Source organism: Hirundo rustica, chromosome 12 (assembly GCF_015227805.2).
Source record: "Hirundo rustica isolate bHirRus1 chromosome 12, bHirRus1.pri.v3, whole genome shotgun sequence".
NCBI lineage: Eukaryota > Metazoa > Chordata > Aves > Passeriformes > Hirundinidae > Hirundo > Hirundo rustica.
The window spans coordinates 8,698,274-8,722,165 of NC_053461.1; the positions used below are offsets into that span (position 1 = coordinate 8,698,274).

The window sequence follows — 23,892 nt, forward strand, 5'->3', positions numbered from 1 at the left end:
TCCTCCGCGGGCGACCTGTGATGGACCCCTGCAGCCATGCCCTGGGCCCGTCCGAACTGATGGCATGTGTCGCACACCAAAGTACAAATGGTTTTCAAGCAGGCACTGAGGGGAAGTTACGGAGAGCCCTGTCCACGGCTGCTGCGGCCTGCGGAGGTGGAATCCACAACTCAGGGATGCGAACGGGACAGGCTCCAGCCTGCGAGTCCCAGGGTGGTGCCTCCAAGCTTGGGGCCACCACCAGCTGCCCAGCGCTGCCCGCTCGGATGGAGGTTGTACCCTGTGTTTGCCGAGCGGAGGGGAGGCACGGCCCGCTGGGAGACCCAGAGGGGTCGCTTGTACCCGCGGCCCCGCTCCCCCGCCGGCCGCTGCCCGTGTTTCCCTTAGAAGAAGCACCTGGTCACGCCGAGATGCAGTGGAAGACCAAAGCAGCGCCAGCCTCGACACTCCTGCCCCCCTCCCCTAGCAACAGCGGCGCCGGCGACGCCCAATCAGCGCGCGGCGGTGCACGCCCAGCCAATGGAGAGGCGGGCGGGAGGGCGGGGCGCGCCGGAGCGAGGAGGGCCGGCCACGCGTCGCGCCGCCATCTTGACGTCTGAGGAACAAAAGCGCTGAGGCCGCCGCCGGCGCCGGCCCGGCACCAGGTAACAGGCGCGTGCCTCTCCCCCCGCGTCTGCTCCTGCCCCCGGGGCGGCCGCCGCTGAGGGGGCAGCTGCAGCCCCGCCCGCCCGCAGATCGGTGCCTTGCGAGGTGGAGATTGGCGGCTGCCCGGAGGGGATGATTGGTGGTGCCTAGGAGCATTGCCGGACTTAGCGGGCAGGGAGGGTGGGGCTCTGGCCTGGAGTCGCCCGGGGGATGCGGGTGTAGCCGGGGTGGGGGACGGTGGTGACAGCGTTCGCGGAGCATCCCCGTCCTCACAGCGCTTCTTGCGCTCTCCGCAGGGCTTGTGGTATGGGGGCTGCCGGCCGCGTTGGCCCGGGTTCGGCGCGGGGGGGGCTCGCAGCTGTATCTGCAATAACCCCGGGGCTAGTGGTCGCTTCACGCTGTTACTCAGCAGTTCTGTGACTCGTCAGACGTTGTCCGTTTTGCCCGGGTGATGGGTGTGCTGCTGCTCTGACGGCTGCTTGGTACGCTCGGTAATTGTTCTAAATGAAAAACGGGTGCAGCGGGCTGTGTTGCATAAGCGGATGTGATGCTCAAGAATACCCTTTTTCTCTGTAAACTGGAAGTTCTGGGTGATGCCTTGTTAAGAACTGGTTTGAGGATCACGGTTTTGTTAACGTGACTTGCGAGCTGCAGACAGTTTAAACAAAAACACGGTTGAGGCTTTGGAAATAGGCATCCAAATTAAGAAAATAAATGTTATCGTTGTTGATAGAGTAACAGCTTCTTGGTAGTTATACCCTGATGTGCCCTTGGCCTTAATTCCACTGTGAAAAGTACGTATGTTTAACACTGATATCTTTCCTGATATATGCTGACATTTATTCACCCTCTGCTTCCCCCCCCTTCCTTTTTTTTTTTTTTTTTTGACATAGTGTCCTACATGTCCCATATACTCAGGTGTTTTAGAAATGCATCCAGTGCCCCTGTCCTTTTTGTGAACATCTAAGGAGACAGTTCTGATTCAAGTAATGTAATTATAATTTTGCTTTAATATTTGGTTCTGGAATATTGATGGTTTAACTTCTTAGCCAGGTGACGTATTATTGGTCATTACTCAACATGCAGCACTGAAATGGTAGTAGAACAGTTCAGATCCGACACTTGAGGGTAATAAAGTCAGGGTTGTTTTGGCCAAAAATTTGCCTCTTTGCTCATTATTTTTCTCATACATAACACAAAACTGACTTGTAAAATTTTCTTTTAAGTTGAATTCATTTGTGTTTTCAAGGCTTACTGGTAGCATTAAGGGATGGAAACTGGGCTTATGTACACGTGCATCCACACATAAATATGTGTGTTTTAAAAATGAACTGATTAATTTGTTTACTTTCGCTGATTTAGCATCTTCCAGATTGCTGTTACTTTTTTTTTTTTTTCTTTAGTAAGTAAGGAAGAACCCAGTGATTTTATTGCCAGCATTCAGGAAAATTTATTTTTTAAAAATTATTTTAAGTGTTCAGAAGTGTCTCCTGCTTAAGGATGTGGGAAGGATTACAGCCATTCACATGTACTTGTTTGTAAGAAATTCCAGACATTAAACTTGGCTGTGTAGCTTTTCAAAAAATTACATTCATTTAATTGAAAAACTGGTTTTCTGTCTTTGATATTTATACCTTTCTGAAGTAACAGTCTGTTATCTTGTCTATGGTACTTCAGTTATACAAGCAATGGAAGCTTTATGTTGCTGTTTCTTTTGGAGGTAAGGTAGATCAGAGCTGTCATTACCATGTGATATGGTAGTTTGGAAGCAGCTGGAAAACTGGACAGTGGTCAGTCATATGAATCCTAGGCTTTGAACTCTCAAAAATTCTTTCCCTACCAGTTCCTTTGAATGAAGATTTAACATTTGTCAGTCATGAGGTTTTGAAAAACCAGGATGAGAAAAGATGTTAAAGAACCTCTTTGCTGCCTGTCAGTGATTTGGCTTCCATCCAGATCACTGGTATTGGTGTAGTTTTAGTTGTTCTCCAGTCAGCTGGGGAGTGTGAGGCTATTTTGGGGATGTTTTTTCTTTTGAAGGTTGAGGAAGGGTGCAAACTTCGAGGTACTGAGGGTGTCTCAGTCTGTCAGCAGTGATGACACTCAAATGTCTGCCCTTTTGGTTTAGCTGGAGGCGGGGAAATGTGTGCTGTCAGGTTGGCTGTGAAAGATCTACTTTGCTAGTGATGTACAATATCCTTGTGGAATTTACCTACAGGGATAAATTAAATAGAAACCATTCTTTAGAAATCTCTAGTTCTTTACTGTCTGAATATTTTAAGTGAATTGAATTAGATAAAATCTAGGGAAATTCTGGAGTAACTGGTATTAAATGTCAATTCTTTTCAGTGATTTTTAATTTGATGGCCTTTAGAAAGTGGGAGGTAGCTGAGGTATTTCATTGAGAGGTCAGGAGTGCTGCTCCTGCAGCTGCATTAATGCATGTCTGAATTTGAGAGCAGGTCCAGGACCAGAACAGATAAAACAAGTGTCTCCTTTCTAACATACGTGGTGCTAGCCTTCTTGAGAAGCTTTGCTTCCAGTGGGAAAGGCTGGGGCAAAGGCTGGTTTTTGAAGTGAAACGAGATTTGATGTGGTTTTTGATGCAAAGCTGAGGTATAGGTTCTTCCTGCCGCACGCTTGCTGAAGCCCAGAACTTGTTTAATGAGTAGGACCATATTCCAAAAGTTCACATACTGCATCCAAAGACTGAAAGCACAGAAACTGAGGTGCAGCTAAGATTTTTTATCTTGTGTGCGGTATTTACTGCTCTGGTTGTACCCAAAGTGTGGGGGTAAAAGCCAAATATAGGGCAGTTTGAAGCTTTCTTAAGCTGACATTTTGCATTCATAGTAATTCTTGTTTATCTAGTGAGCATGGGCTAGAACCATTATCTGAAAGCTGTTAGGGTTTTACACTGACGTGTGGAAAAACCTTGCCGCCTCTCATTCAGTTCATCCACTTACCGGCTGTTGAATTTGCTGATGCTTAGCTCCTCCCTGTTGGCAAGAAGCTGCTGTTGGTCTCCAGGCAACACAGGTCCGGCTGAGCATCTCTGCCTTGCTTGAAGAGATGAAAATTTTCCATTGCAGGGAGAGGATTTTTCCTCTTGCTAATTCTTTTATCTGGCTTTCTGTCTTGCCCAAGGTCATTGCATCTTTGAAACAATACAGGGATAGTTCACAAATATCAGGAGGTAATATTTTAAGAGTTTTAAGGTATAACTGCAGATATGTGTTTGTGTAATTTTTGTTAGAAATATCTCATTAGAATGTTAATTTTGAGCCTGCCATAAAACTTATTTTATTGCAAAATAGTTCTTTCTTTCCCCCTTCTGCAAAAAGCTGTATGACATTGTATTACTTGCTGCAAGCAGCTAGAAATTTCTCCTGCAAAATCTGAAGTACTGGAAGGCGTAATAGAAACTAAATTGCTTGTTCAGGTGAAGGTCTGTCATTGGTTGTGTTTAATCAGGTGTTCAGAGCTTGAAATCTGAAATCCTCTGCAAATTCTTGGCTTGTGTGGCACAAAGCCATTGCAGCTCTGACTGTCTCTGAAAGACAGGCTGCATCAGAATAAGGGAATGATAATCTTCATGATGGGTACAGAACATACCACTCTGCTGTTACCAGCTATCAACATGCAGCCTTTGACCTTCTGTCTGGATTGCTCCTGCATGTGGAGGATTCTCTGTAGGAGACAGCTGGAACCAGTTACTGCCCAGTTTTGCATTTTTACTGGAAAAAGAAAGGATTACTCATAAAATGGTTTTGACCACTGAGAGTCTTGCTTTGCGTGTGTGCTATGATGGATGGTAGGACATGATGGATTGTAGGGCAAGCAGTGGCACGGGCAGTACCTGGTTTGGAGCTGAGTACGTGCTCATCAGCCAGTTAAGAGCCCAAACAGACCAAAGAACTACTGAATTCACACAGTAGCCATTCAGCTGTACTGCCTCTCTTGGTCCCTCTCTTCTGTCCTGCTGTGCTGGCATCCAGAAGGTTGGAAGGAACTGAAAAAAAAAAAAAACCACATTCATTGGGATGACTTGTTTAAGCTGGTTGTTGAGACTTAAAATTAACAGAATCAAGGACATAAGGTACAATTATTGAGGTTGTTTTTCATTAGGAAAAGTAAGGGTTTGGAGAGTTTATGCCAAGGTCTGTATTAGAATGAGCACAACAAAAATGGTTCTATTTTCTTGAAGCACAGAGGGCTTTAAGCATACCCAAACAGCTGTGCAGTGCCGTGATGCAGAAATTTTCCACACTGCTTGAAACCTTATCAGGAATTTTGGGTGCTGCTTAATTTCATGCTTATTGAAGATGACCTCTTTTCTTTTGACATTTCTTCTGTTCCTTTTTCATATCTTTTTCCAGAAAAACGGCACTTTATTTGCTGTGTGCTTTGGATGTATGAAGACAGTGTAATGGCAATTGATTTTTTTTTTTTTTTGATGACGTAATTTAGTTTAAAGAGGTTACAGGAATGAGAAGTGAAACCGACTGACATGATAGGCATAATCTTGATCTTTCTAAGGTGTTAGCACTTTCAGAATGCTGGTTCAATTTAATAAGAGATACGAGGTTAAATTGATGGGTAGGTGTGATCATACTAATATAACTGTCATTGCAACTGGGAATCTGTTCAAGATACCTTAGGAAAATTGGTTCTGGCTGAATAGGGCCAGTCAGTTTTCTGAAGGGACATCTGTGAGTATTAAAGTTGAGGGTATAGTTGTAGATAACCATGACCAAAGTTACATAAGAAAAATTTAAAAGTTGTATTATTTCCTACAGGGGGGAACAGAATGATCAGGTGTGTGATTTGGAATTTGTGGAGATAGATAAGTAGTCTCTTGAGGATGAAGGTAGATCAAGTAGATGCTGATAGAGCTACAGTGAATTGCCTGGTGAGAGGATGACTGACTTCAAGTTTTGCATTTAAACAAAGCCTTTGACATATTTAAACCTAAGTGCTGAATTGTGATTATGTTTTAAAGTGCAAATAATGCTTTAACGTCACTATGTGCAAAATTTGCTTTCAAAAAATGCTTTTTTCATAAGCTTGACTTCTTGAAATATTTTTCCCCCTCTTAGTGTGTTGTTTTTTGGCAAAGCAGAACTGTGGATGGTGGTGCTTTGTTGTGGAATTTTGAAGAGAAAATAGGTTTTTGGCTGTCATCCTGTCTGAGTCTTCCCTTTTGGTGAGTAATGGTTTCTCTTTAAAGACAGTTGTGCAGTCCACACTTGCTGGCTGCTATAAAAATTGCCTTTAAAGCAACACATATTTTTAAGGGAACAAGACATACTCCAGCTGTGTCCCGTTGCCTGGGCTATTTAAACTAGCTAGCTCTTGCATATCATTAAATGTATTTCAGCCTCCTGCAGGGATAAGAGCAGTACAGCTAAGCTCCTGATGAAGCTTCCTTTTCTAGATTATTGAAATTGATAAGTTTTTTTTTTTTTTTAAGTGGTTTTGTGTTGCTGTTTGAATATGTAAACTGTATGAGATTAAAATGGATTAGTTCTTTGGCAGTGATTATTATGCTAAGCCTGTAATTGGCCCCAGACGATTTAAGAGATCACTGAACAATGAAGCCTGAAATGCATAAATAATTTTTTAGGCATTTTTAAGTACTCTGCAGGTGTACTTGTACAAAAGGTACTTTTCCTGGGAAGAAACTGTTCTTGAAGTGAGTTGCATTTACCAGGGGAAACAGTCTAGATTTTTTTCCCTTGGTTTTGTTGGGCCGCATGAGAGTCTGTCTTGTAAGACTTCTCTCCTGTCCTTACTTGCTCTTGTCCAGTCTGCTGAAGTTAAACAAGAAGCACATGGAAATTATTCTACAGTATCTTTTGCATTTGAACCTCTATAATTGCACTAGCAACCCTGCAGGGAGCTATGTGTTCAAGGTCTTAGGTCTCAGTTACTTTCAGCTCTTTGGGGAAAGAGCCTGTGGAGGTCACTGGGTCTTACAAACTCTTCCCTTTAAGATACAAATCTGGGTTGTGTTCTCTGAACTGAGATGTGTTTGCAGTAATTGGAGATGTTTTGAAACATAAATACAGTTCTGAAATATATATTAAATGCCTCTCATTAATGTGAGCTGTTCTGGAGCAAAAACTTCATTTATCTTGGTCAGCAGAAGTATTCTTGAAACCTACATTTATAGAACTACAGTTAAAAATGGGGATAGGCATTCCAAAACACGATGACTATCTTCTTCTGGGCTACTTTTCAATCATTTTTCCACATAAAGGGACTAAAATTCTTTTGAGGGGTATTGATGGTATAAGTGAATTTACATATAATTGAGAAGAATGAAATAGGCAGTTGTGCATTTAGGGTACAATTCTTCCTATAATAATTTATTTGTTAATGATCTTTGCTGTACATCCCTTTGGAAGTTGCTCAAGGAGTGGATTTTAGGATCTAGGCATCAAAGCTTTAATTTAACAATCTTGTCCATTGAGCCCCTAGTGCTTATGGTATAAAAAGTTGGGATTTCTAAAGGAATTACATGGAGAGAAAATCTTAGTGTAGTTAAATGAGAGTGAACTTTGAAGGGGACTTGACACTTGTCCTATATAGACATTATTTTTCTTATCATATATGACAAATGGATCACAACTGAAGGGCTGGTCAAAGATTCCATGTTCTTTTATTGAGTGACTCAAAATACAATTCCCAGACTGCTAAATTCATGGTAATGAGAAAGGCATAGCCTTGGATTTATTTTAATCTTAATGCTGGAATTTCTTCAGGGTGTTGGTGTCTTGAATAATACTTTCATGTGTGTAATCCCCACAATTTAGCTCTTGCTGTCATATTTTCAGAAGATTAAAGGCTGAGTGCTATTTTGGTTTCTCCACAACAAAGGGTGGTAGTCCTTTTGTAGCAACTGGTGATTTTGGCTGCTGATGCCAGGATACCGTTTTAAGACGGATCAGTTCCTAAATAGGAAGTTTAAGTAGCTTAGTTTTGGTGGTTCAGGTTTCCTTAGTTTCCATGCCTTTTTTTGTTGTTGTTGTTGGTTTTGTTTTGTTTTTGTTGGAAAAGAGACTGGTTCTTCAGCTACACAATCCCTGAAAAAACTACATGGGTCAGAATTTCATGCTCTTTTCTGTCTGAATATGCGTTGTAACTTGGCTTTATTTTAGTTCTAGGGAGATAAAATAGCCCCTTTACTAGAGAGGTAAAACTGGCATTTTTCCAGAACTTTGTGTATGTGGGTGTTAAGATTACAGATAACAAATAGTGTAGAGAAAGCTGAAAGCTGTTGCTTTTTTTAGATGTTGAAATATAATTGCACTGGGCACAGAACCTCCCTGCTGAATTTTAAGAAATTGCAGCTGAGGGGCTGCTGTGCAGGCTTATGTAAAAAAGCTAGAAGATCTTGGAGATGGCCTTGGTGACTTGTCTGGCTTTCCTAGACAAAAGGATTGGGGGACTGAGTTTCTCATAATAATGTAGACCTGATTTAAGGAAGATAGGAATAATAATTGTGCATGAGGAATTATAGTCATAGAACATTATGCAACTTCAGATTGGTTTGTGTGTAGTTTGCTCCCTTCGTATCTTAGCCTAATGTTTCACTTTTCTTAGTATTGTCTGTTAAAGCCGTATTCAAAAGTCTTTTTGGTATAGGAGGTGGCTCTGCAGCTATGGTGTTAAATGTACAGGTATAAATACATGTCTTATAACCTCTGTGGCGGTGTTTATGTCTGTGTTTGGGTTATATTTAAAGGAAGACAAAATTAGAACTCCATGTTTAGGACTAAAAGGAGATAGGATAAACATGTCACTAGTCAAAAAAAATGTTTTGCATTGAAAGAGAGCATCTTTATACATTTTTCAGCATCTCACTGCGTGGTCTTTCATTTTTGTATTACAGGCAAAATTCTTAGTGGATAGAAAAGGCTTGATGCTTTGGTTACAAGAAAGGATATCTCAGGGTGCTGTCTTACACTCCTGAGAAACAACAGAAGGGGACTTTAATGTAGCACTTTTGAGTCTTTTGCCATTGTAGATGCTGTTGGACTGTCCCTTTCCTTTCAGAGTGGAAGAAGTATCTAGAGGAGTAGTACCTTTAGGTGTGATACAGCTGCCATCCTCAGAAGAAGCTAGGGCATTTCAGGGTATTTTTCGCCAGTTTGAAAGCAGAAAAATGTGTTCTTCCTTGGTGGGAATCTTTTGTTTGCTAATGTTAAATGTATGCTAATGTTTTGAAAGCTGATGTTAAAAACAGAATTAGCCATCTATGTTGATGGGCCAAGACTGCTGTGGAGTCATCAGGCTCCCAAAGGGTTTTGCAAACGTGTTTTGTAGGAATTTTGTGCATGAGTTCACGTATAATTCTGGGTTTCTAGAATCCATATGTTATACATGATTAAGTAAATTATGATCCTTGTGGGTCCTTCCTGACTCAGAAAATTCTGTGGACACATAATTTTCTGTGGACAACCAGTACGCTTTTGCAGTACATGGCCCTTAATTTGTGAAATTAATCCAAGGCATTAGTTCCCTTATTTATCTTGAGACATTACTCGATTTTTTCTAAACTGCTGTAGCAATGTAGTGCTGCAATTACCAGCCATTTAGTAAAGATAAGTTAAAAAAAAAAAAAAGGCATATCAATATTTTTAAGAAGCAGGTGGCTTCTTTTATTGGTCTAGCCCAAACATACGACATGCAACAAGAAAAATTTCCTCTTTCTTGGCTTTTTTTGTGTCTGTAGGTGGTCATGATAGATGTGCCACTACAGTGTCTGACTCCCAGCACCCTCATGATTTACCACTAAAGGTATAGTAAAAGTGTTTCTGCTTCCGAAGGGAAAGCGTGCCTAGACCAGATATGTAGGTCTGAAGGAATTGGTTACTCTTGAGTTTGCAGGTGTTCTGCTGAGTATTTTTACAAAGCATCGTGTTTGCTCATCCCTGAGTACAAGTCGTGTAACTTAAAGATTATTATATTGATTGATTTGCTGCAAAAGAGCTTAAATGACCTTGCGTAGAAAAGTACAGCTCAGCATCATTTCGTCATCACAACCACCTGTTTCAAGTTATGCTTAATGAAAAAGGTTTTCCTCCCCTTGTCTTTCTTTTAAAGAAAGACTAGTATTTCCTCCCCCTTGGTGTTATGACACTGTCCCTCTATGCCTCATGGTGTTGAAGACCATTGTCTGCTTTATTAAATTTGAATTATTTACTGCTTATAATAATTTCTTGTCTATAAACAAAAGAGCTCTGAGAAGTGACAATGTCAGTGCACTTTTCTACCAAAGATAAACTTTTCCCTCCAAACTGGTTAAGTGTTTGCTTTTTGTAATCATGTAGAATTTAGGGCTGCTCTTAAGACTTTTCACAAACTAGGATTCATACAAATACTTTATAATGTGGGCTCTGCATTTCTGTCTCAATGATTTAAAAACTATAAACTATAGCTTTTACTATTTAGTTATAATAATTCTATTGCAGATACAGATGGCTTCAAAAACTACCCTAGTGTGGGATTTGCATTATATGTAGGGTATAATGCATCCCCAAATTCAGGAATTGATTAAAACAGTTGTGATAAATTAATGCAGAGCTCATTTTTCTGTTAAGAATTAGAAACTTTTAAAATAAAAGGCTTGCTCTCTAATCTGATGCAATTAATTTTTAAAATGTGTTTCTGATACTGTTCTAAGGCAGCTGACTGGACATTAGAGGATATGAGTATCTACATTTTAATCTTAAGAACTTCTGAGAACAGAACACATCAGAGTAACTTCAGTTCCTGAGCCAAGCAGTAGCTAGAGTGTGAATGTTAGAAGCAAATAATTACTAATGTTGCTCTGGGCATATTTGCTAATAAAACAGTGTTTTGTGTGGAGGAATGGCATTGATTTTCATCAGAATTATTCACAAACTGTGCAACACCTTTGAACCTGAGCATGTTTAACATACCTAATGCTTTTAATACTCTAAAGTTACATCCCCTGCTTTCTTTGATATAAGGAATGTACCTTGCTATTTGTAAAGTACCACATTACTAGTAACGGAATAAGTAGTTCAGTCATATGAGGACTTGTAAAATTCCTGTAACCATTCTTGGTTTATAGGTGTATTATTGTAGGCTCTTGTAATGTGTTTATCCTGCTTCAGTTGTGAAAGATCATTCTCTTTGAGCAATATAAAGGCTTACTAACTCAGACCACAAGTACCTCTTCACTGTTGTGCATGAAACAGGTGGTGGGGTGGGCACTTAAAAACATACTGTGTGTTTTCCACCTTGTTATTTGCATCTTCCTGTGTCCATTCTCGGCTTTGTTGTTTCTTCCTGAATGTTCTTTGTGCTGAAGCAGCTTTCTCTTTGACTGATCTAATAGGTCACTGATACTCTTCTCTCCTGTTGGCTGACTGTGCCATTCCTCTCTTTCCTTGTATATTGGTTTTGCGCAGCCTGGTTTTGGTAGCGGGGGGACTACAAAGATGGCTCCTGTGAGGAGCTGCTGGAAGCTTCCACCATGTGCAGCAGAGCCAATCTCTGATGGCTTCGAAGATGGACATGGTGCTGGCCAAAATTTGGCCAATGAGAGAGGTTGGTAACACCTCTGTGATGACATATTTAAGAAGGAAATCAAAACAAAGTCAGAGTTTTTGCTCCTAATCAGAGAAGAGGAGGAGGTGAGAACATGTAAGGGAAACAACATGGCAACACCAAGGTCAGTGGAGAAGGAGGAGGAGGAGCTGCTCCAGGCATTAGAGCTGAGGCTCCTCTGCAGGCTATGGTGAAGCAGGTTGTCCACCTGCAGCCCATGGGGATCCCCAGGGAATCCAGAAATCCACCTGCAGCCCGTAGGGGAGTTGCCCATGCTGAAGCAGGTGGATGCCTGGAGGAGGCTGTGATCCAGTGGGAGACCTGCTGGAGAGAGGGGGCCTTTGCTTCCCGGTTGGAGCAGACTGTGATTGGAGGACTGCACCCCATGGAAAGAGAAACCTGAGTCACAGCAGTTTTGGGAGGACTGTCTACCTGTAGAGGGAATTCATGTTGCAGCAGGTAGACCTGCTGCTCTCAAGAGTGGATCCATGTGCTGGAGAAGTTCATGGAGAACTGTCACCCATGGGAGGCACCCCACAGTCTCACAGGGGAAGGATTCCTCTTCTGGAGCAGTGGAAGAAAATCTCAGTCATGAACTGACCCAAAAACCCCCATGCCCTGTCTCCCTATGTTGTTGGTGGGAAGGAGGGGAGGGGCTGGGGGGAGAAAGTGTTTTAAGGGTTTATTTTACTTCTTATTATTCTGCTCTCATTCTGTTACTAATAAATTCATTTTGCAACCTTAAGTTGAGCCTGTTTTGCCTTTGCAGTGTTTCTCCCAGTACTTATCTCAACTTCTGAAGCCTTCATTAATTTTTGTTTTCTCTCCTCTGCCCAGCTGTGGCAGGGGAGGCTGAACGAGGGACTCTTATAGCTGCCTGGCATTTTGCCACTGTCCAACCACGACACCTTGGAACCTTGGGAAGGGGCTTTGCTTTGTCTGCCTCAGCACCCTGCAGCAGCTCTGCTCTGCAGATCTCTACCCTGTCAGCTTCCTCTGCTCCCCAGTGAACTGAGAAAAAAGAACAGACAGCAAGCTTAGCTGCCTTGCTATTTCTGTCCCTATAAAGCTGATTTATGGCTGTGTGGAGTTGAAGATGCTAACCATTCAAAATAAAAAGCCTGCACTAGAGAGAACCCAGTTTAACAGATTTAACAGAAGGGCAGCTCTGCATCAGTAGTTCTACCATTACAAAGTTTTGGCAGGAGATGTGTTATTTTAGGTTGTTATGGAGGAAGAAGCTGCTGCTTAATTGAGAGCTTTGCTCTCCAGAGGGTGTGTTCATTAATGCAGTTACGTGTGGGACTATGTTGAGAATCTGTAATGACATGAAGTACCTTCCAAAGATTGCCATCATCTAAGATTAATATTAAAAGCCTGAAAACGTGAATTCATTGCAATATTCTTTTGATGGTCATTGTCACACGATAGGGATAAGATGCCTATAATTGTCACTTCTGGTTTGCAGGCTTGGGTTTTATACATCTTTTGCTGCTTACTGTAGGAATGACATTGCTCAAGCTAATGTTACTTTATCTAGGCATGTTTGTTTGCTCCTTCAAGTTATGTCAGGTTTTTCTCTTAAAATGCTTGACATGTGAAGGGTTTTTTGAATCTGCTTTTTTGGCTGATGTTTGAACAAAAACTCTTAGTCAAGGGACTTAAAAGTGTGTAGGAGGAAAAGGGCAGGGTACCATGAGCCTGCATTTGCTGTCTGGGAAGATTGCCTAAATACAGCTGTTCTGGGCTCTTTCTTCCCTAGAGAGCATTGAGAACAAACTGGGTGTAGAATCAGAGGAAAGGCAGTGAAGAACTGCATTGTGCTTGTGCTGGTCAACATCAGTGGCTCTTGAAACTGTTGGTCTTTGGTCAAAGCTTTTATTTGTAAGGAACTGCAACCAGTTTGGCATATTGTGAGGCTGTTTATGAAATGAAGGTATTTATAAATGAAACAGTGCAAAGTGTCTCTGATGGGCATTACAGTTATGTTCCAGGCCCTGTTAATCTAAATGGCAAAATTCCAAATATCAAGGAGATCCAAAATGACAGACAAATCCAAATGGTTAGTAATGGTAATGTTAAGGCATGCCGCAGAAAAAACATGGGTGAAAACAGACTGATTTTATTAGGTAAACAGTGCTTCTTGAATGACTAAAATATATTAATTGACCAAAGTGAAAACTAAAGCCTCATTGAAACCTAAATTGTTGACAAGATTATGTGGTCTTGCTGCTATCTTCTTGAGCACTGTTACTATGTTCAAATCATACCTGTTTTAAGTTCATAAAAAGGCATTAAGTTGCCTTGCACAATTAAGGAGTTTGGCTAACGGCTTTACAATAAGGAACTCGTTGATGATGATCCATTCAGTAGTCCTTGCACACAGTTTCTGCTACAGAGCTGTATTGATAGAGCTTTTTCAGCAAGGATTTGTACTACAAAAATTCAGTTGCAGAAATGGAACATGGGGAAGTTGCGCTGTAGTTCTTGGAAGATAAAAACAGAAGAAGAGCTTACTAATGCAGGCACAGTAAACTATCTTCATTTGTGTGAGCCTCCCCCTTTATTTCTGGTAGATTAGCATTTGTCTTGTGGTAGTGCTGACTGGGTACACTGTGTTTGACTTCATACAAATGCTTCTAACATTTTTCTCAAAAAACCCCCACCCCTATCTAAATACTGCATCCTTTATAGTGACTTATAAAATAATTAGTGTAATATCAGAGTACTAAAAAACTTGCTTTCTTTTTCCTTGAATGGGAAGTTACACTATGTGATGTGCTGCCAGATCTTACTTGTTCAAGAAAGGGTGAATTAGAATGAGTACTCCTGTCCCATTCTGTGCTTGGCAGCTCCATTGCTGAGTGCATGGGATGATCTGTGTACGGGTATTGTCCAGACCACTTGGGCATCCATGAAAGCAAACCAGTTGAACTGCTACTAATGAGCTCCCTGAAGATGTGTTGGGTAAACAAGGTGTACATTATTTGTGTTGGAGGTGATGTTGGCTAGAGTCACTTCTATGGCGTAAATATCTTCAAGACTTAACTCCTAATGCAACTGTAACGTAGGAGGTCTGGGACAGATTTAAGTGTTTGAGGTTAAAGGACGTTGCAAGGTACTTTCTTAGTCTGAATTGCTGCAGTTGGCAATCGGTGTCTCTGTATCAGGGTAATTAGGAAGGCAGCCACAAAATGTTGGTGCTGTTTTGGAAAAAGTGGCTCTTGTACTGCTGCTGTTCTGCAGGGCTGTTAAGTATGGCTGTGCAATATAAAGGTCTGGTACTGCAAGATCATGTACATGTGTTACCACACCTCCAGTGAAACCTGGCACACTTCTGGCTTTTCCTTCAGAAATTCCAGAAGACTGGAGGCATTATTGGCTCTAGAAAATCCTAATCAAAACTCAAGAGTAAAATTACTGGTGCAGTATACAGATTGATACTTACAATTTCTGTAGGAGAAAATGCAAATAATTCACAGAGTTTGCTCAAGAGCTAATGTAGCTTGTCAAGTGTGTGTTTGGAGACAACTCCAAGTGTGTTTTACGTGTTCTGGTAAGTCAGCTTTTAGGTGAGCCTTAGTGAAGAGCAGTGTGACTCTGCATGGAGTGGGGTCTACTGTGGGGAGCCATGGAGAAATAAATCTGTGACTCTGGAGCAATAACAGCACTCCCTTCTGACTGCAGCAGCTGAAGAGATACATTGGATTGCCCAGGACTTGGGGACAGGCCATAGTTACCTGCCTTTTCTGCACTGTCTGGGCAATAGGGGGTTGCTCAGCTTGGTGCAACTGGGTAGGTTTTTTTGAAGTGGCTTGTGTTTGGGGTATAACTGGGAGGCTTTTATATGTGTGTCTCTGAGTTGTAAAATTGTTGATGCTGAGGTACGTGAGAAAAATCTATGGTGATGCAGTAGCTGCATTAGAAAAAAATACTAGGAAATGAAAAGTAGTACAAAGAGAAATTAAAGTTTATTGATGCTGCTCTAATCTTAATAATATAGGTTATCAGAAGACAGTATTGTTTCTGGGAATACTATTCCAGATTGGGGGGGGGGGGGGATATGTTTTGTCAAATAAGGCGCTTGGAAGAAAGGGGGGAGGGGGGGAAGACAACACCAGAAAGCCTCACCAACAAAAACACATGCAGCTCTTTTTGACCTGTTAACCTTAGTTGCAGGTAAACATTCCAGGACCTGGAGTTCATTCAGTTGATCGATCTGTTGTTTCTTTAAGCAGTTTAGTTGCTTAATTCAATTAATGCTCTTATGTCCAGGACATGCTGTAGGCATCTGTCGTTCTGCTAGCACCGCTGCTTTAAGCCTGCAGGCCTCTGCTTTTCCAGTTAATGTAAAGCTGTTAAATATCTAAGGAGGACAAATAAAAATAGACCTGTGACCTAGAACACTTTGTAGTCTCTTTGAATTAAGTGCATTATTGTTCGTGTAACTATCTTCAGGCAAAAGTAGCATGAGGTTGTTTATAGCTGCAAAAAGTTAATCATTAAAGTTTTGGTCTAAAATTAGAGTAACTCGGCTTAAAACGTTACTGGGAGGCAGAGAACAAGACAGTCATGTTTTGGTTTTCAGCGTCGCTCCTTTAATTGTTTTATGAAGTGCAGGTTGCATGAAGCTGGCGTCTGGCCAGAACCGAGCAGTGTGCGGTCACAGGGTACAGAAGCAGATCCTTTGGATGCAGCTGGCACAGCCTTCTGCTGCAATGTATGAAAAATAAGGTTCTTGGAAGATGGCACATTAGCATTATGGCTTGCCTTTGAGGAGCTTGTATCTGTGTAATATTTTCGGTATCTGACGTGTTACTGTGAATGAACCGGTGAAACACGCGTCCCACCCTGGACGTCGGTTGGTTGTTGTCCTTGCCTGGAAGGGAGGAATTGTACATTCGGTGTTAATTCCCGGGTTCTTGGGCTGGCCTGCGGTAGGAGGAAGGGGTATCGTTGGGGGGCGCTGGCACGCCTGTCTCCGCCGTCGGGCGCGGTTGGCGGCGGAACTCGCCAGGGTGGCCGCGGCGGGGTTTCATTTGCGGAAGTGGCGAGCGACGCTGCCGCAGCGCTCCTTCTGCCACTGCGCGCGCGCGCGTCGCGCTCTGGCCACCCCGCGAAGCTTCCCATTGGCTGCGGCTCTGCGGGGGCGTGTCCACCAGAGCCTCCCTGGCTGCGCCCCGCTCTCGCCCGCAGTCGGCCCAGTCCAGATCGAGGGCGCCGGGCGCTCGGTTGTACTCGGCCTCGCTTCGCTCCGCTCTCGCGCTGCTCAGGCCACAGCGTGCGCGGACATTGATGATCGCCGCTCTCTTGTGTTTGCCTTAACAGACTTTTGAGTCCGAGTAAACACCTGCTGATCTCTGAGGCTTCAGGCTCTGATCTGCCTTCGCTATTGCTGCTGTCTTCTGTCTAATGTGCTACAAGGATGAGCCCAGCATTTGGAGCAATGGAAGTGGAGCACTATTCCAAAGGAGTCCTGCTCGAGCCTTTTGTCCACCAAGTTGGAGGACACTCCTGTGTCCTCCGGTTTAATGACACGACCATCTGTAAACCTCTTATTCAGAGAGAACACCAGTTCTATGAGACTCTCCCAACAGAAATGCGAAAATTCACTCCACAATATGAAGGTAAGTTACCAAACCTTTGAATGGGGTTGAAGCCGGCTTTTCGTTTCTGTTAATGCAAGTGTGCTGTGCTCTCTGTTCTCTCTGAAATCTCTTCTGTGTGGAAGAGATTTTAGGGTTTTTTTTTCATGTATTTTGATGTTGTCTGAGGCAGGCTGTGGAGATGCAGGGTGGAAATGCTTGCCAGGTTGGTGTTTGGGCTGACTAACAGCATTAGAGTAGAGCAACTCTGCTGGTGATAGCCCATATATCTCCCTTGGGCACAGGTAAGTATCTAACAGCTTGAGAACATTTTCAGTAATTAATCTGTTGCGCTTTTGTTGTTGTTGCTGCCACTTGTTTAAAGTTTGTTTACAAAGGATTTGATAAGGATAGGTAATAGTGTTTTGTGTAAGCTTAGTTGTGGTCTCTTGTGCTTTGATTTCTTCTCTGACTTTCATTTCGACTGCAGTTAGGTACATGCCAGTAAGGGTGTCTTGTTAAATACTTGCAGTGTTATTTCTGCCATTAAGGAAATGAAAATTCATGGTATTTAAGGTAGGCAAGGATCAAGTAGCTGTGATGAGGCTGAGTCAGAAGTTATGTAGGAGTGGAAATTCCAGTTCTCCTAAGAATTGCACTAGTTAACAGAAATACTTCTTTTTCTTTTGCCTATTCCATCAACTGCTTCCTGATGATTAATAAATATGTCTGAAACACTTTTAAAATGGAATTGCTTTTTACAGCATGTTGATTTTAACAACCATGATGGTGATGAAGTTTTGTGTTCTGTTTGTGAAAGTGATGGATGACTTCAGTGATGTTTCAGAGTTAATATTCTCTGCTCATATGCAGAGACTTTTCTGCCATGTGTAATTACAAGTTCTGTTGGACTGGAAGAAAAATCTGATCTTTGAATGATACTTTTCAAAATGTAATAGAATAATTGTACTAGTGTATATGGCTTTCTGGGAAGTATGGGAGGAGGGATTTAGAGGGAAGGGGCCTCACTTGGTCCACTTCTGTTTTTTTCTTCCAGAGTAAAGGCAAAGAAGCCATTTGTTAGCTGGCTCCCCTGCCCTTTTTCACATTGTCTTTTCCTTTGTGACAGCATCATAGTCAGAGTTTCTGCACTCCCTGCTCAGCCACTGCAGGTCGGGGAGCTGCCTGCCCAGCCTGGGAATTCCAGTCTTTCACCGATACCTCTCCCCTAGCTAGTGATGAGCTGCAAGAACTGTGCAGACTGATCTGAAACAGAGGACTGGAAAACAATTTAAAAACAATTCAGATCATTGTTATGGCTTCTCCATTAACCCCTGAGCCTTATTCATATAGCACTGGGCACATCTGTCAGTGCTCCACTAAGACTCTTAAAATGCAATGCAGTGCTCTAGAGGCTCCTGAGGGGAGGATGAGGAGAAAAAATGCTTTTGAGGTTCACCATGTTTCTGTACTGCAAACAGATTTGCTTTGTATTGCATTTTTGTTACTTATTCCACAAGATTGCTGCATAACCAGTATCAATAAAATATATTCCAAAACATAGAAGAAAATGTATAATTAAATATGGTGATTCTAAGTGGAAGCTTTTGGACTAATTTCGGTTGAAATGTGACATTTCCCTTGTTTTGCTCTCCTTGCACATCTTTCCCTCGGGGATCTATAAACGAAATATTGCTTGGATAAGTGCATTTTGCTTAGCAGTAATGCAAAATTTGAAAAGTTGTTGGTGTGAATTTTTTTTTTGTGCAGGCCACTTTTCACTGCAAGATGTTAACAAATACTTCACATCTCACTTAGAATCAGACCAGTCAGATTTTTTTTTTTCATCAATAAAATTTTATTAATTGAAATTGTGTCCTGTTATTATTTGAGTATTACTTTAATGCCTCAGAGAGAAAATGTATCATTGTTGTGCCAGTATGATAAACTGTCTTTTGTGAGGTGTCATTTTTGTCTAGCTTTTTTGATATTTGTTAGGTTGGCAGATGAGGTTTGGCCTGTGGCAAGATAGAAACTAAGGACTGGGGTAAGAGAAAAAAACAAAGCTGCTGTATTTTTAGTGTAAAAGAATGTGTTCGAAAAGGCTTACTTGTTACTTGAGCTCTTCCTAACTGTCTGGGTCCTTTTTCTCTTCAGGTGTGGTATCAGTGAGCTTTGAAGAGGATGAAGATGGAAATCTATGTCTAATAGCATATCCATTAAATGGGGACCACGATAACTTAGAAAACTTAGATAACTCTGACTGTGAACCCAAAAGTAAGCTATTGCGGTGGACTAACAAAAAGACAATGTTGTTAGAAAATGAGAAGATATCTAAGGAATGGGTCCGGCAGCACAGGAAAGAGGAAAAAATCAAAAAGTAAGTTTGACTTTTAGCTGTCAAATTCTGGTCTCTAGATTTCCAGAGAATTCTCCAGAACTTTAGCTTTCATTTTCTTTTCTTTTCTTGTTTCATTTGGTTTTTTTTCCTGACCTCTTCAGTGGAGACATGTTCACTAGTGAAACTAGTATGTCCTTAGCCATCAGTAAAGGTTAAGTTTAGTATTTTCATTTTTTTCCTGCTGTGGTCAGTTGAAACAGGTTTCCCAAAGTTCTTTTTGAAGCTTCAGAAAGAGAAAAAAAGCACAAACCAAACAAACCCAGCCACAAAAAAGCATTCCCACAAACAAACAAACACATTCACCACCCGCAGAAGAATAGTAGTTTAAAAAACAAGAACCCTGAACATATTTAAGTGCTACTATATATGGCATATTTTATTAAGAATCCTGCTTTATCCCTGCTAGTAACATTTTCGCCCTTGTTCCTGTTTTGCCCTAATTCCTATTAATTATGCCCACCATAAACTGTGAACTGTGATGTGTTTTGCTGAAAACAGTGACCTTAGCAAAGTATAAACCTTAAGGTGCATCACTACCTCTTGCATTTCTTCATAGACATCATGCTCACAGGTAAAGGATATATAAGTAGAATTACTATATATTATGTAATATTTGGCTATATGCTTATTTATAGTGTTATGGAAGTGGCTTTGTAATGGTTGAAATACTACTCATAGGCATCTTGTTTACATGTACAGAGAGGAAAATAAAGCTTTTGCTTGCTGTTAATGAAGGTGAGCAAAATAGGTTTTAAAGTTAAGTCCATTGATAATCCCTCTTCAAGATCTTATTTTTCCTTTTGATCTGTAATTTGCTACTTTGTTCTGTTTTTCTAGTCACAAACTGGAGGAAGAATTTGAGTGGCTGAAGAAATCTGAAGTCTTGTATTACACTGTAGAGAAAAAAGGAAATGTCAGTTCTCAGTTTAAACACCATAATCCTTGGAGCATGAAATGTCACCAGCAACAGTTACAGCGGATGAAGGAAAATGCAAAGCACCGAAATCAATATAGTATCCTTTCCTGAAAATACCTCATAACAGTGGAATGAGTAGGGCTCTGCCTTTTATTTCTTGAACATTCCAGATAAGAGTACAGATGAGGCTTAATTGCAGTTTGGAGAGACTCTGAAGCTGTGATATATTTGGCATCTTTGAAGGGTTTGCCAGCACATTCTAGAAATGGGCTTTTCCAGCACGTAACAAACTACCTAAGCTAGGAAATTCAGAGAACTGAATTAAAATAATTAAAATCTTCATATTATGGGTTAGTGGACAGGTTTTACAGCATATTGTGTTTGGTGTCTTCCACAAGAGCAGTTTCTAGTGAGAGTTTTCAAAGGAGATGAGTTCTGACACTTTTTATTACTGTTTTGATATTGGTGATCTAAAAAACCAGTGTCCTCTTCCTCTTTTCATCAGTTTCTTAAATATAGAGGATGTTCCAGTGCTTGGGGTGTCTGTTCTAGTAGCTTCTTTTTAATGAGCTTTAAGAAACGTTGCTTATGAACAGTCATGTAGGATTGGAGCATGAGAAACGAAAAAACTGACTGAATCTATGAAGACTGAAGCACATTGGTTTTGTGCTGTGGAACCATATGAACTCATCTCCACCCTCAGCATTCTGTCGAAAAATGATCTTGCTGTAGGCTTAAATGCAGCTGATACATCCTGCAAAAGTAGTGGTATCCAAATACTGAGGAAACACAATTTCTCGTGTGAGGAATTTTGGTGATGGTTTACTGAAACATCTGTGACTAATAAATTAGCAAAGTGACAGGATTTTTTATCTGTTACCCTCACCATTTCACTGTAGATTATTATTCAGTGGCCTAAGAAGTGTGACACAGCAATAATACAGATACTTTGAAGTTGTAAAGATGGTATGAAAATGCTTCACTGGTTTTGAATGGTAATACAAACACACAAAATACTCACTTCACAGAAAAAAACCCCTGTTGCTAGACAGGAAATACTTCATAATTCAAAGTCAGCTACCATGTTATATTTCTGTACAATCCTGACTGCTTTTGGTTTTCACTTAATGTGGAAATTCACTAGTCTCTCAAGACCAGTAAAACTGGAACTGGCTTAAAACAGAGTGAGCATCTTAAGCTTATGTAACTGTAACTTTTCTAGATTACTTTATACTAGGCTTGTTTTGGATATGCTTAAAGTTAAGAGTGAGGCACTATAAAATTGGTGGTAATGTTTTTAAAAGCTGTATTACTCATCGTGAGGCTTGTTCCTTAACTGATCAGAATTCATTTTGCTGGAGAACCTGACGTCTCGGTATGAGGTTCCATGCGTGCTGGACCTGAAGATGGGGACCCGGCAGCATGGCGATGACGCGTCCGAGGAGAAAAAGGCGAATCAGATCCGCAAGTGTCAGCAGAGCACCTCGGCTGTGATTGGAGTGCGAGTCTGTGGCATGCAGGTGAGAAGAGAACTCATCATGTGTGGCCAACAGTCTTGCACCTATTTCCATTAGTGAAGTTTTGGGTTTATGTAGCCATCTCACAAGTTGTTACCCTTGAGCTGCTGTGCTTTGTTTCCTTTACATAGGGGAGTGAGGATTATGAGCATCACTGATCAGTTGGAGGTGGCAGCATCTGCAGGAGCAACCTGTACCCATGCTCTGCATCAGTGACTGCAGGCTCTGAACACACAAACAGCCTCCTGCACCATATCAACAGTTCAAAACTGTTAAAATTACTGATTCAATTAACATTTCAGGATAGCATAGGGAACAGTTACAGGAGGGACCAGTTACATGCATTTTGAATTAAGCATGTGGAAATTTGTCAAAATGTTAAGAAGCAGTCAGTTCTGTTCTGCAACTTTGAAAAGCCACAGGTCTTTCACTGCTTGAAGTAGACTTGTTACAAAGTGCAGGCAAGAAGTGCTTGGTAAATGTGATAAGACTTGTTGCCAGATGAGGAGACATTGTGTGGACTTTCACCTGAATTTTTTTGTTTACTTGTTTCTGTATTCCTGGAGTGACAAATGGGAAACAACATGTTTGTGTTTGAGTTTTTTTCCTGAAGCTTTTCTCCTCCCAGTAGATTCCAGGAATGCTAGCAGTGTTTGCTAGAACTTGTTCCACAACAGAACTGTTGGCATGTGTAATGTTTAGCTCACTGTTCAACTTCAGAGAAAAACATGAGGCAGAAATGAAAGTGTGGGAGCTACATTTGTAACCACAGCGTGCTGGGATTTGAGCAGGGTATGGCCATTGTTCACTTTCCAATGTTGACCTGTGCTGGAAAACAGAGAATCTTTGGAAGCACCTGCTATCCTTTCTTGATCCAGATGTTTAAGCATTGTTGAACTATCAGTTGTATAGACCACTCTCCTATGCCTTCCAGCAAGAGGGCATTTTCCTGCCGAAGCACCTATAGCTTCTTCAAATACAGATGATTATGGGGTACACCTTAGTTTTGTATAGGAATGTTTGCTGTCACTCAGATCTCAGCATGCTGAGAATCAACTGGTGCATCCTAGAGCAGAGGCAGGTAATGAGCTGAATGAGTGGCTGTGGTACAAGTTGTAGCTTGGCTTTGGAGATCTTGGCTGCAGCTTTCCTAATCTCACTTAAAGTTCTTGTTCTTATATTCTGGGTGGAAAAGCTCAAATCTAAATTGAAGGAATTTTCCACTTCCTGTAAGTTGCACAGGCACTACTGGATCTGTTGATAGCAATTTCTATAATGGTGCAAGAGCAGTTTTAGAGAGTAGTATGTCATCTTGTAAAAGCTTTCAGGAGTGTGCTTTTTTAGTTTTTGATTTATTTTTTATTTTTGTCCCCTCAAGGCTTTGGTGTCAGTGTACCAGCAGTTTTAACTATTCCTTTTTTATTGTCTTGGGTTTGTATATGCAGGTCTACCAGGCAGGCACTGGCCAGCTGATGTTCATGAATAAATACCATGGAAGAAAACTCTCAGTCCAAGGATTCAAAGAAGCACTTTACCAGTTCTTTCATAACGGCAAATACCTGCGCAGGGAACTCTTTGAGTCCGTTATTAAAAAACTTACTGAACTCAAGTCTGTGCTGGAGAAACAGGAGTCCTATCGCTTCTATTCAAGCTCCTTGCTGATCATATATGATGGAAAGGAAAGGCAGGAAGTTGCCGTTGACTCAGATCCAGAGGACCTAGAGGACCTTTCAGAAGAATCTTCAGATGAGTCAGCAGGAGCTTATGCCTACAAACCAACTGCCAGTACTGTTGATGTCCGCATGATAGACTTTGCCCACACAACCTGCAAGCACTATGGAGAAGATAGTGTGGTGCATGAGGGCCAAGACACAGGTTACGTTTTTGGACTCCAGAATTTAATAGATATTATTAAAGAAATAAGAGATGAAAGTAGTGAATAAACAGCATGAATGCACATCAGTAGAAAGCACTATTGTGACTCTTTGTATTCCAAAATTATTGGCCACTTTCTGGTGGTAGGCATCTTTACAGGCTCTGCAGAGATGGTCCTGTCAGAGTCAGCCTGTCAGAGTCAGACTTGTTCAGAGGGCATTTACTTACATTGGTGCTGGACCTAGCACTGGCAAAACTTGGTATCCTTATTTATTTTAACTTTCTTAAACATTCCATGTTTGATTACTCAGATACCTCTGTTACCCCTGTGTGTATATGTTCCAATAAAATTCTTTTTGTTCGTTGTAA

General features: G+C 41.5%; 1 protein-coding gene across 3 annotated transcripts; it reads left to right on the forward strand.

The window, feature by feature from the left end:
• The first annotated feature begins 550 nt into the window (after positions 1 to 550).
• IP6K2 (inositol hexakisphosphate kinase 2) lies at positions 551 to 23,892 on the forward strand. Of its 3 annotated transcripts, none has more exons than XM_040076262.1 (6): positions 551 to 644; positions 16,558 to 16,856; positions 18,972 to 19,194; positions 20,053 to 20,228; positions 21,476 to 21,651; positions 23,094 to 23,892. In XM_040076262.1, the coding sequence occupies exons 2-6, from the start codon at positions 16,655 to 16,657 to the stop codon at positions 23,589 to 23,591; spliced, it is 1,275 nt and encodes a 424-aa protein (XP_039932196.1). In that variant the 5' UTR covers positions 551 to 644; positions 16,558 to 16,654; the 3' UTR covers positions 23,592 to 23,892. The 3 variants fall into 3 exon arrangements, with proteins under 3 accessions (XP_039932196.1, XP_039932199.1, XP_039932198.1); XM_040076265.2 differs by lacking the exon at positions 551 to 644 and adding an exon at positions 9,391 to 9,450; XM_040076264.2 differs by lacking the exon at positions 551 to 644 and having other exon boundaries at positions 16,425 to 16,856.

What these genes read in the sequence shown, in the direction of transcription:
- IP6K2 (XM_040076262.1), top strand. Translation starts at nt 16,655, where the DNA reads ATGAGCCCAGCATTTGGAGCAATGGAAGTGGAGCACTATTCCAAAGGA. An exon ending in AAAGAGGAAAAAATCAAAAA is followed by an intron (nt 19,195 to 20,052) that starts GTAAGTTTGACT and finishes CTGTTTTTCTAG; the next exon opens with TCACAAACTGGAGGAAGAAT. An exon ending in AAAGCACCGAAATCAATATA is followed by an intron (nt 20,229 to 21,475) that starts GTATCCTTTCCT and finishes TTAACTGATCAG; the next exon opens with AATTCATTTTGCTGGAGAAC.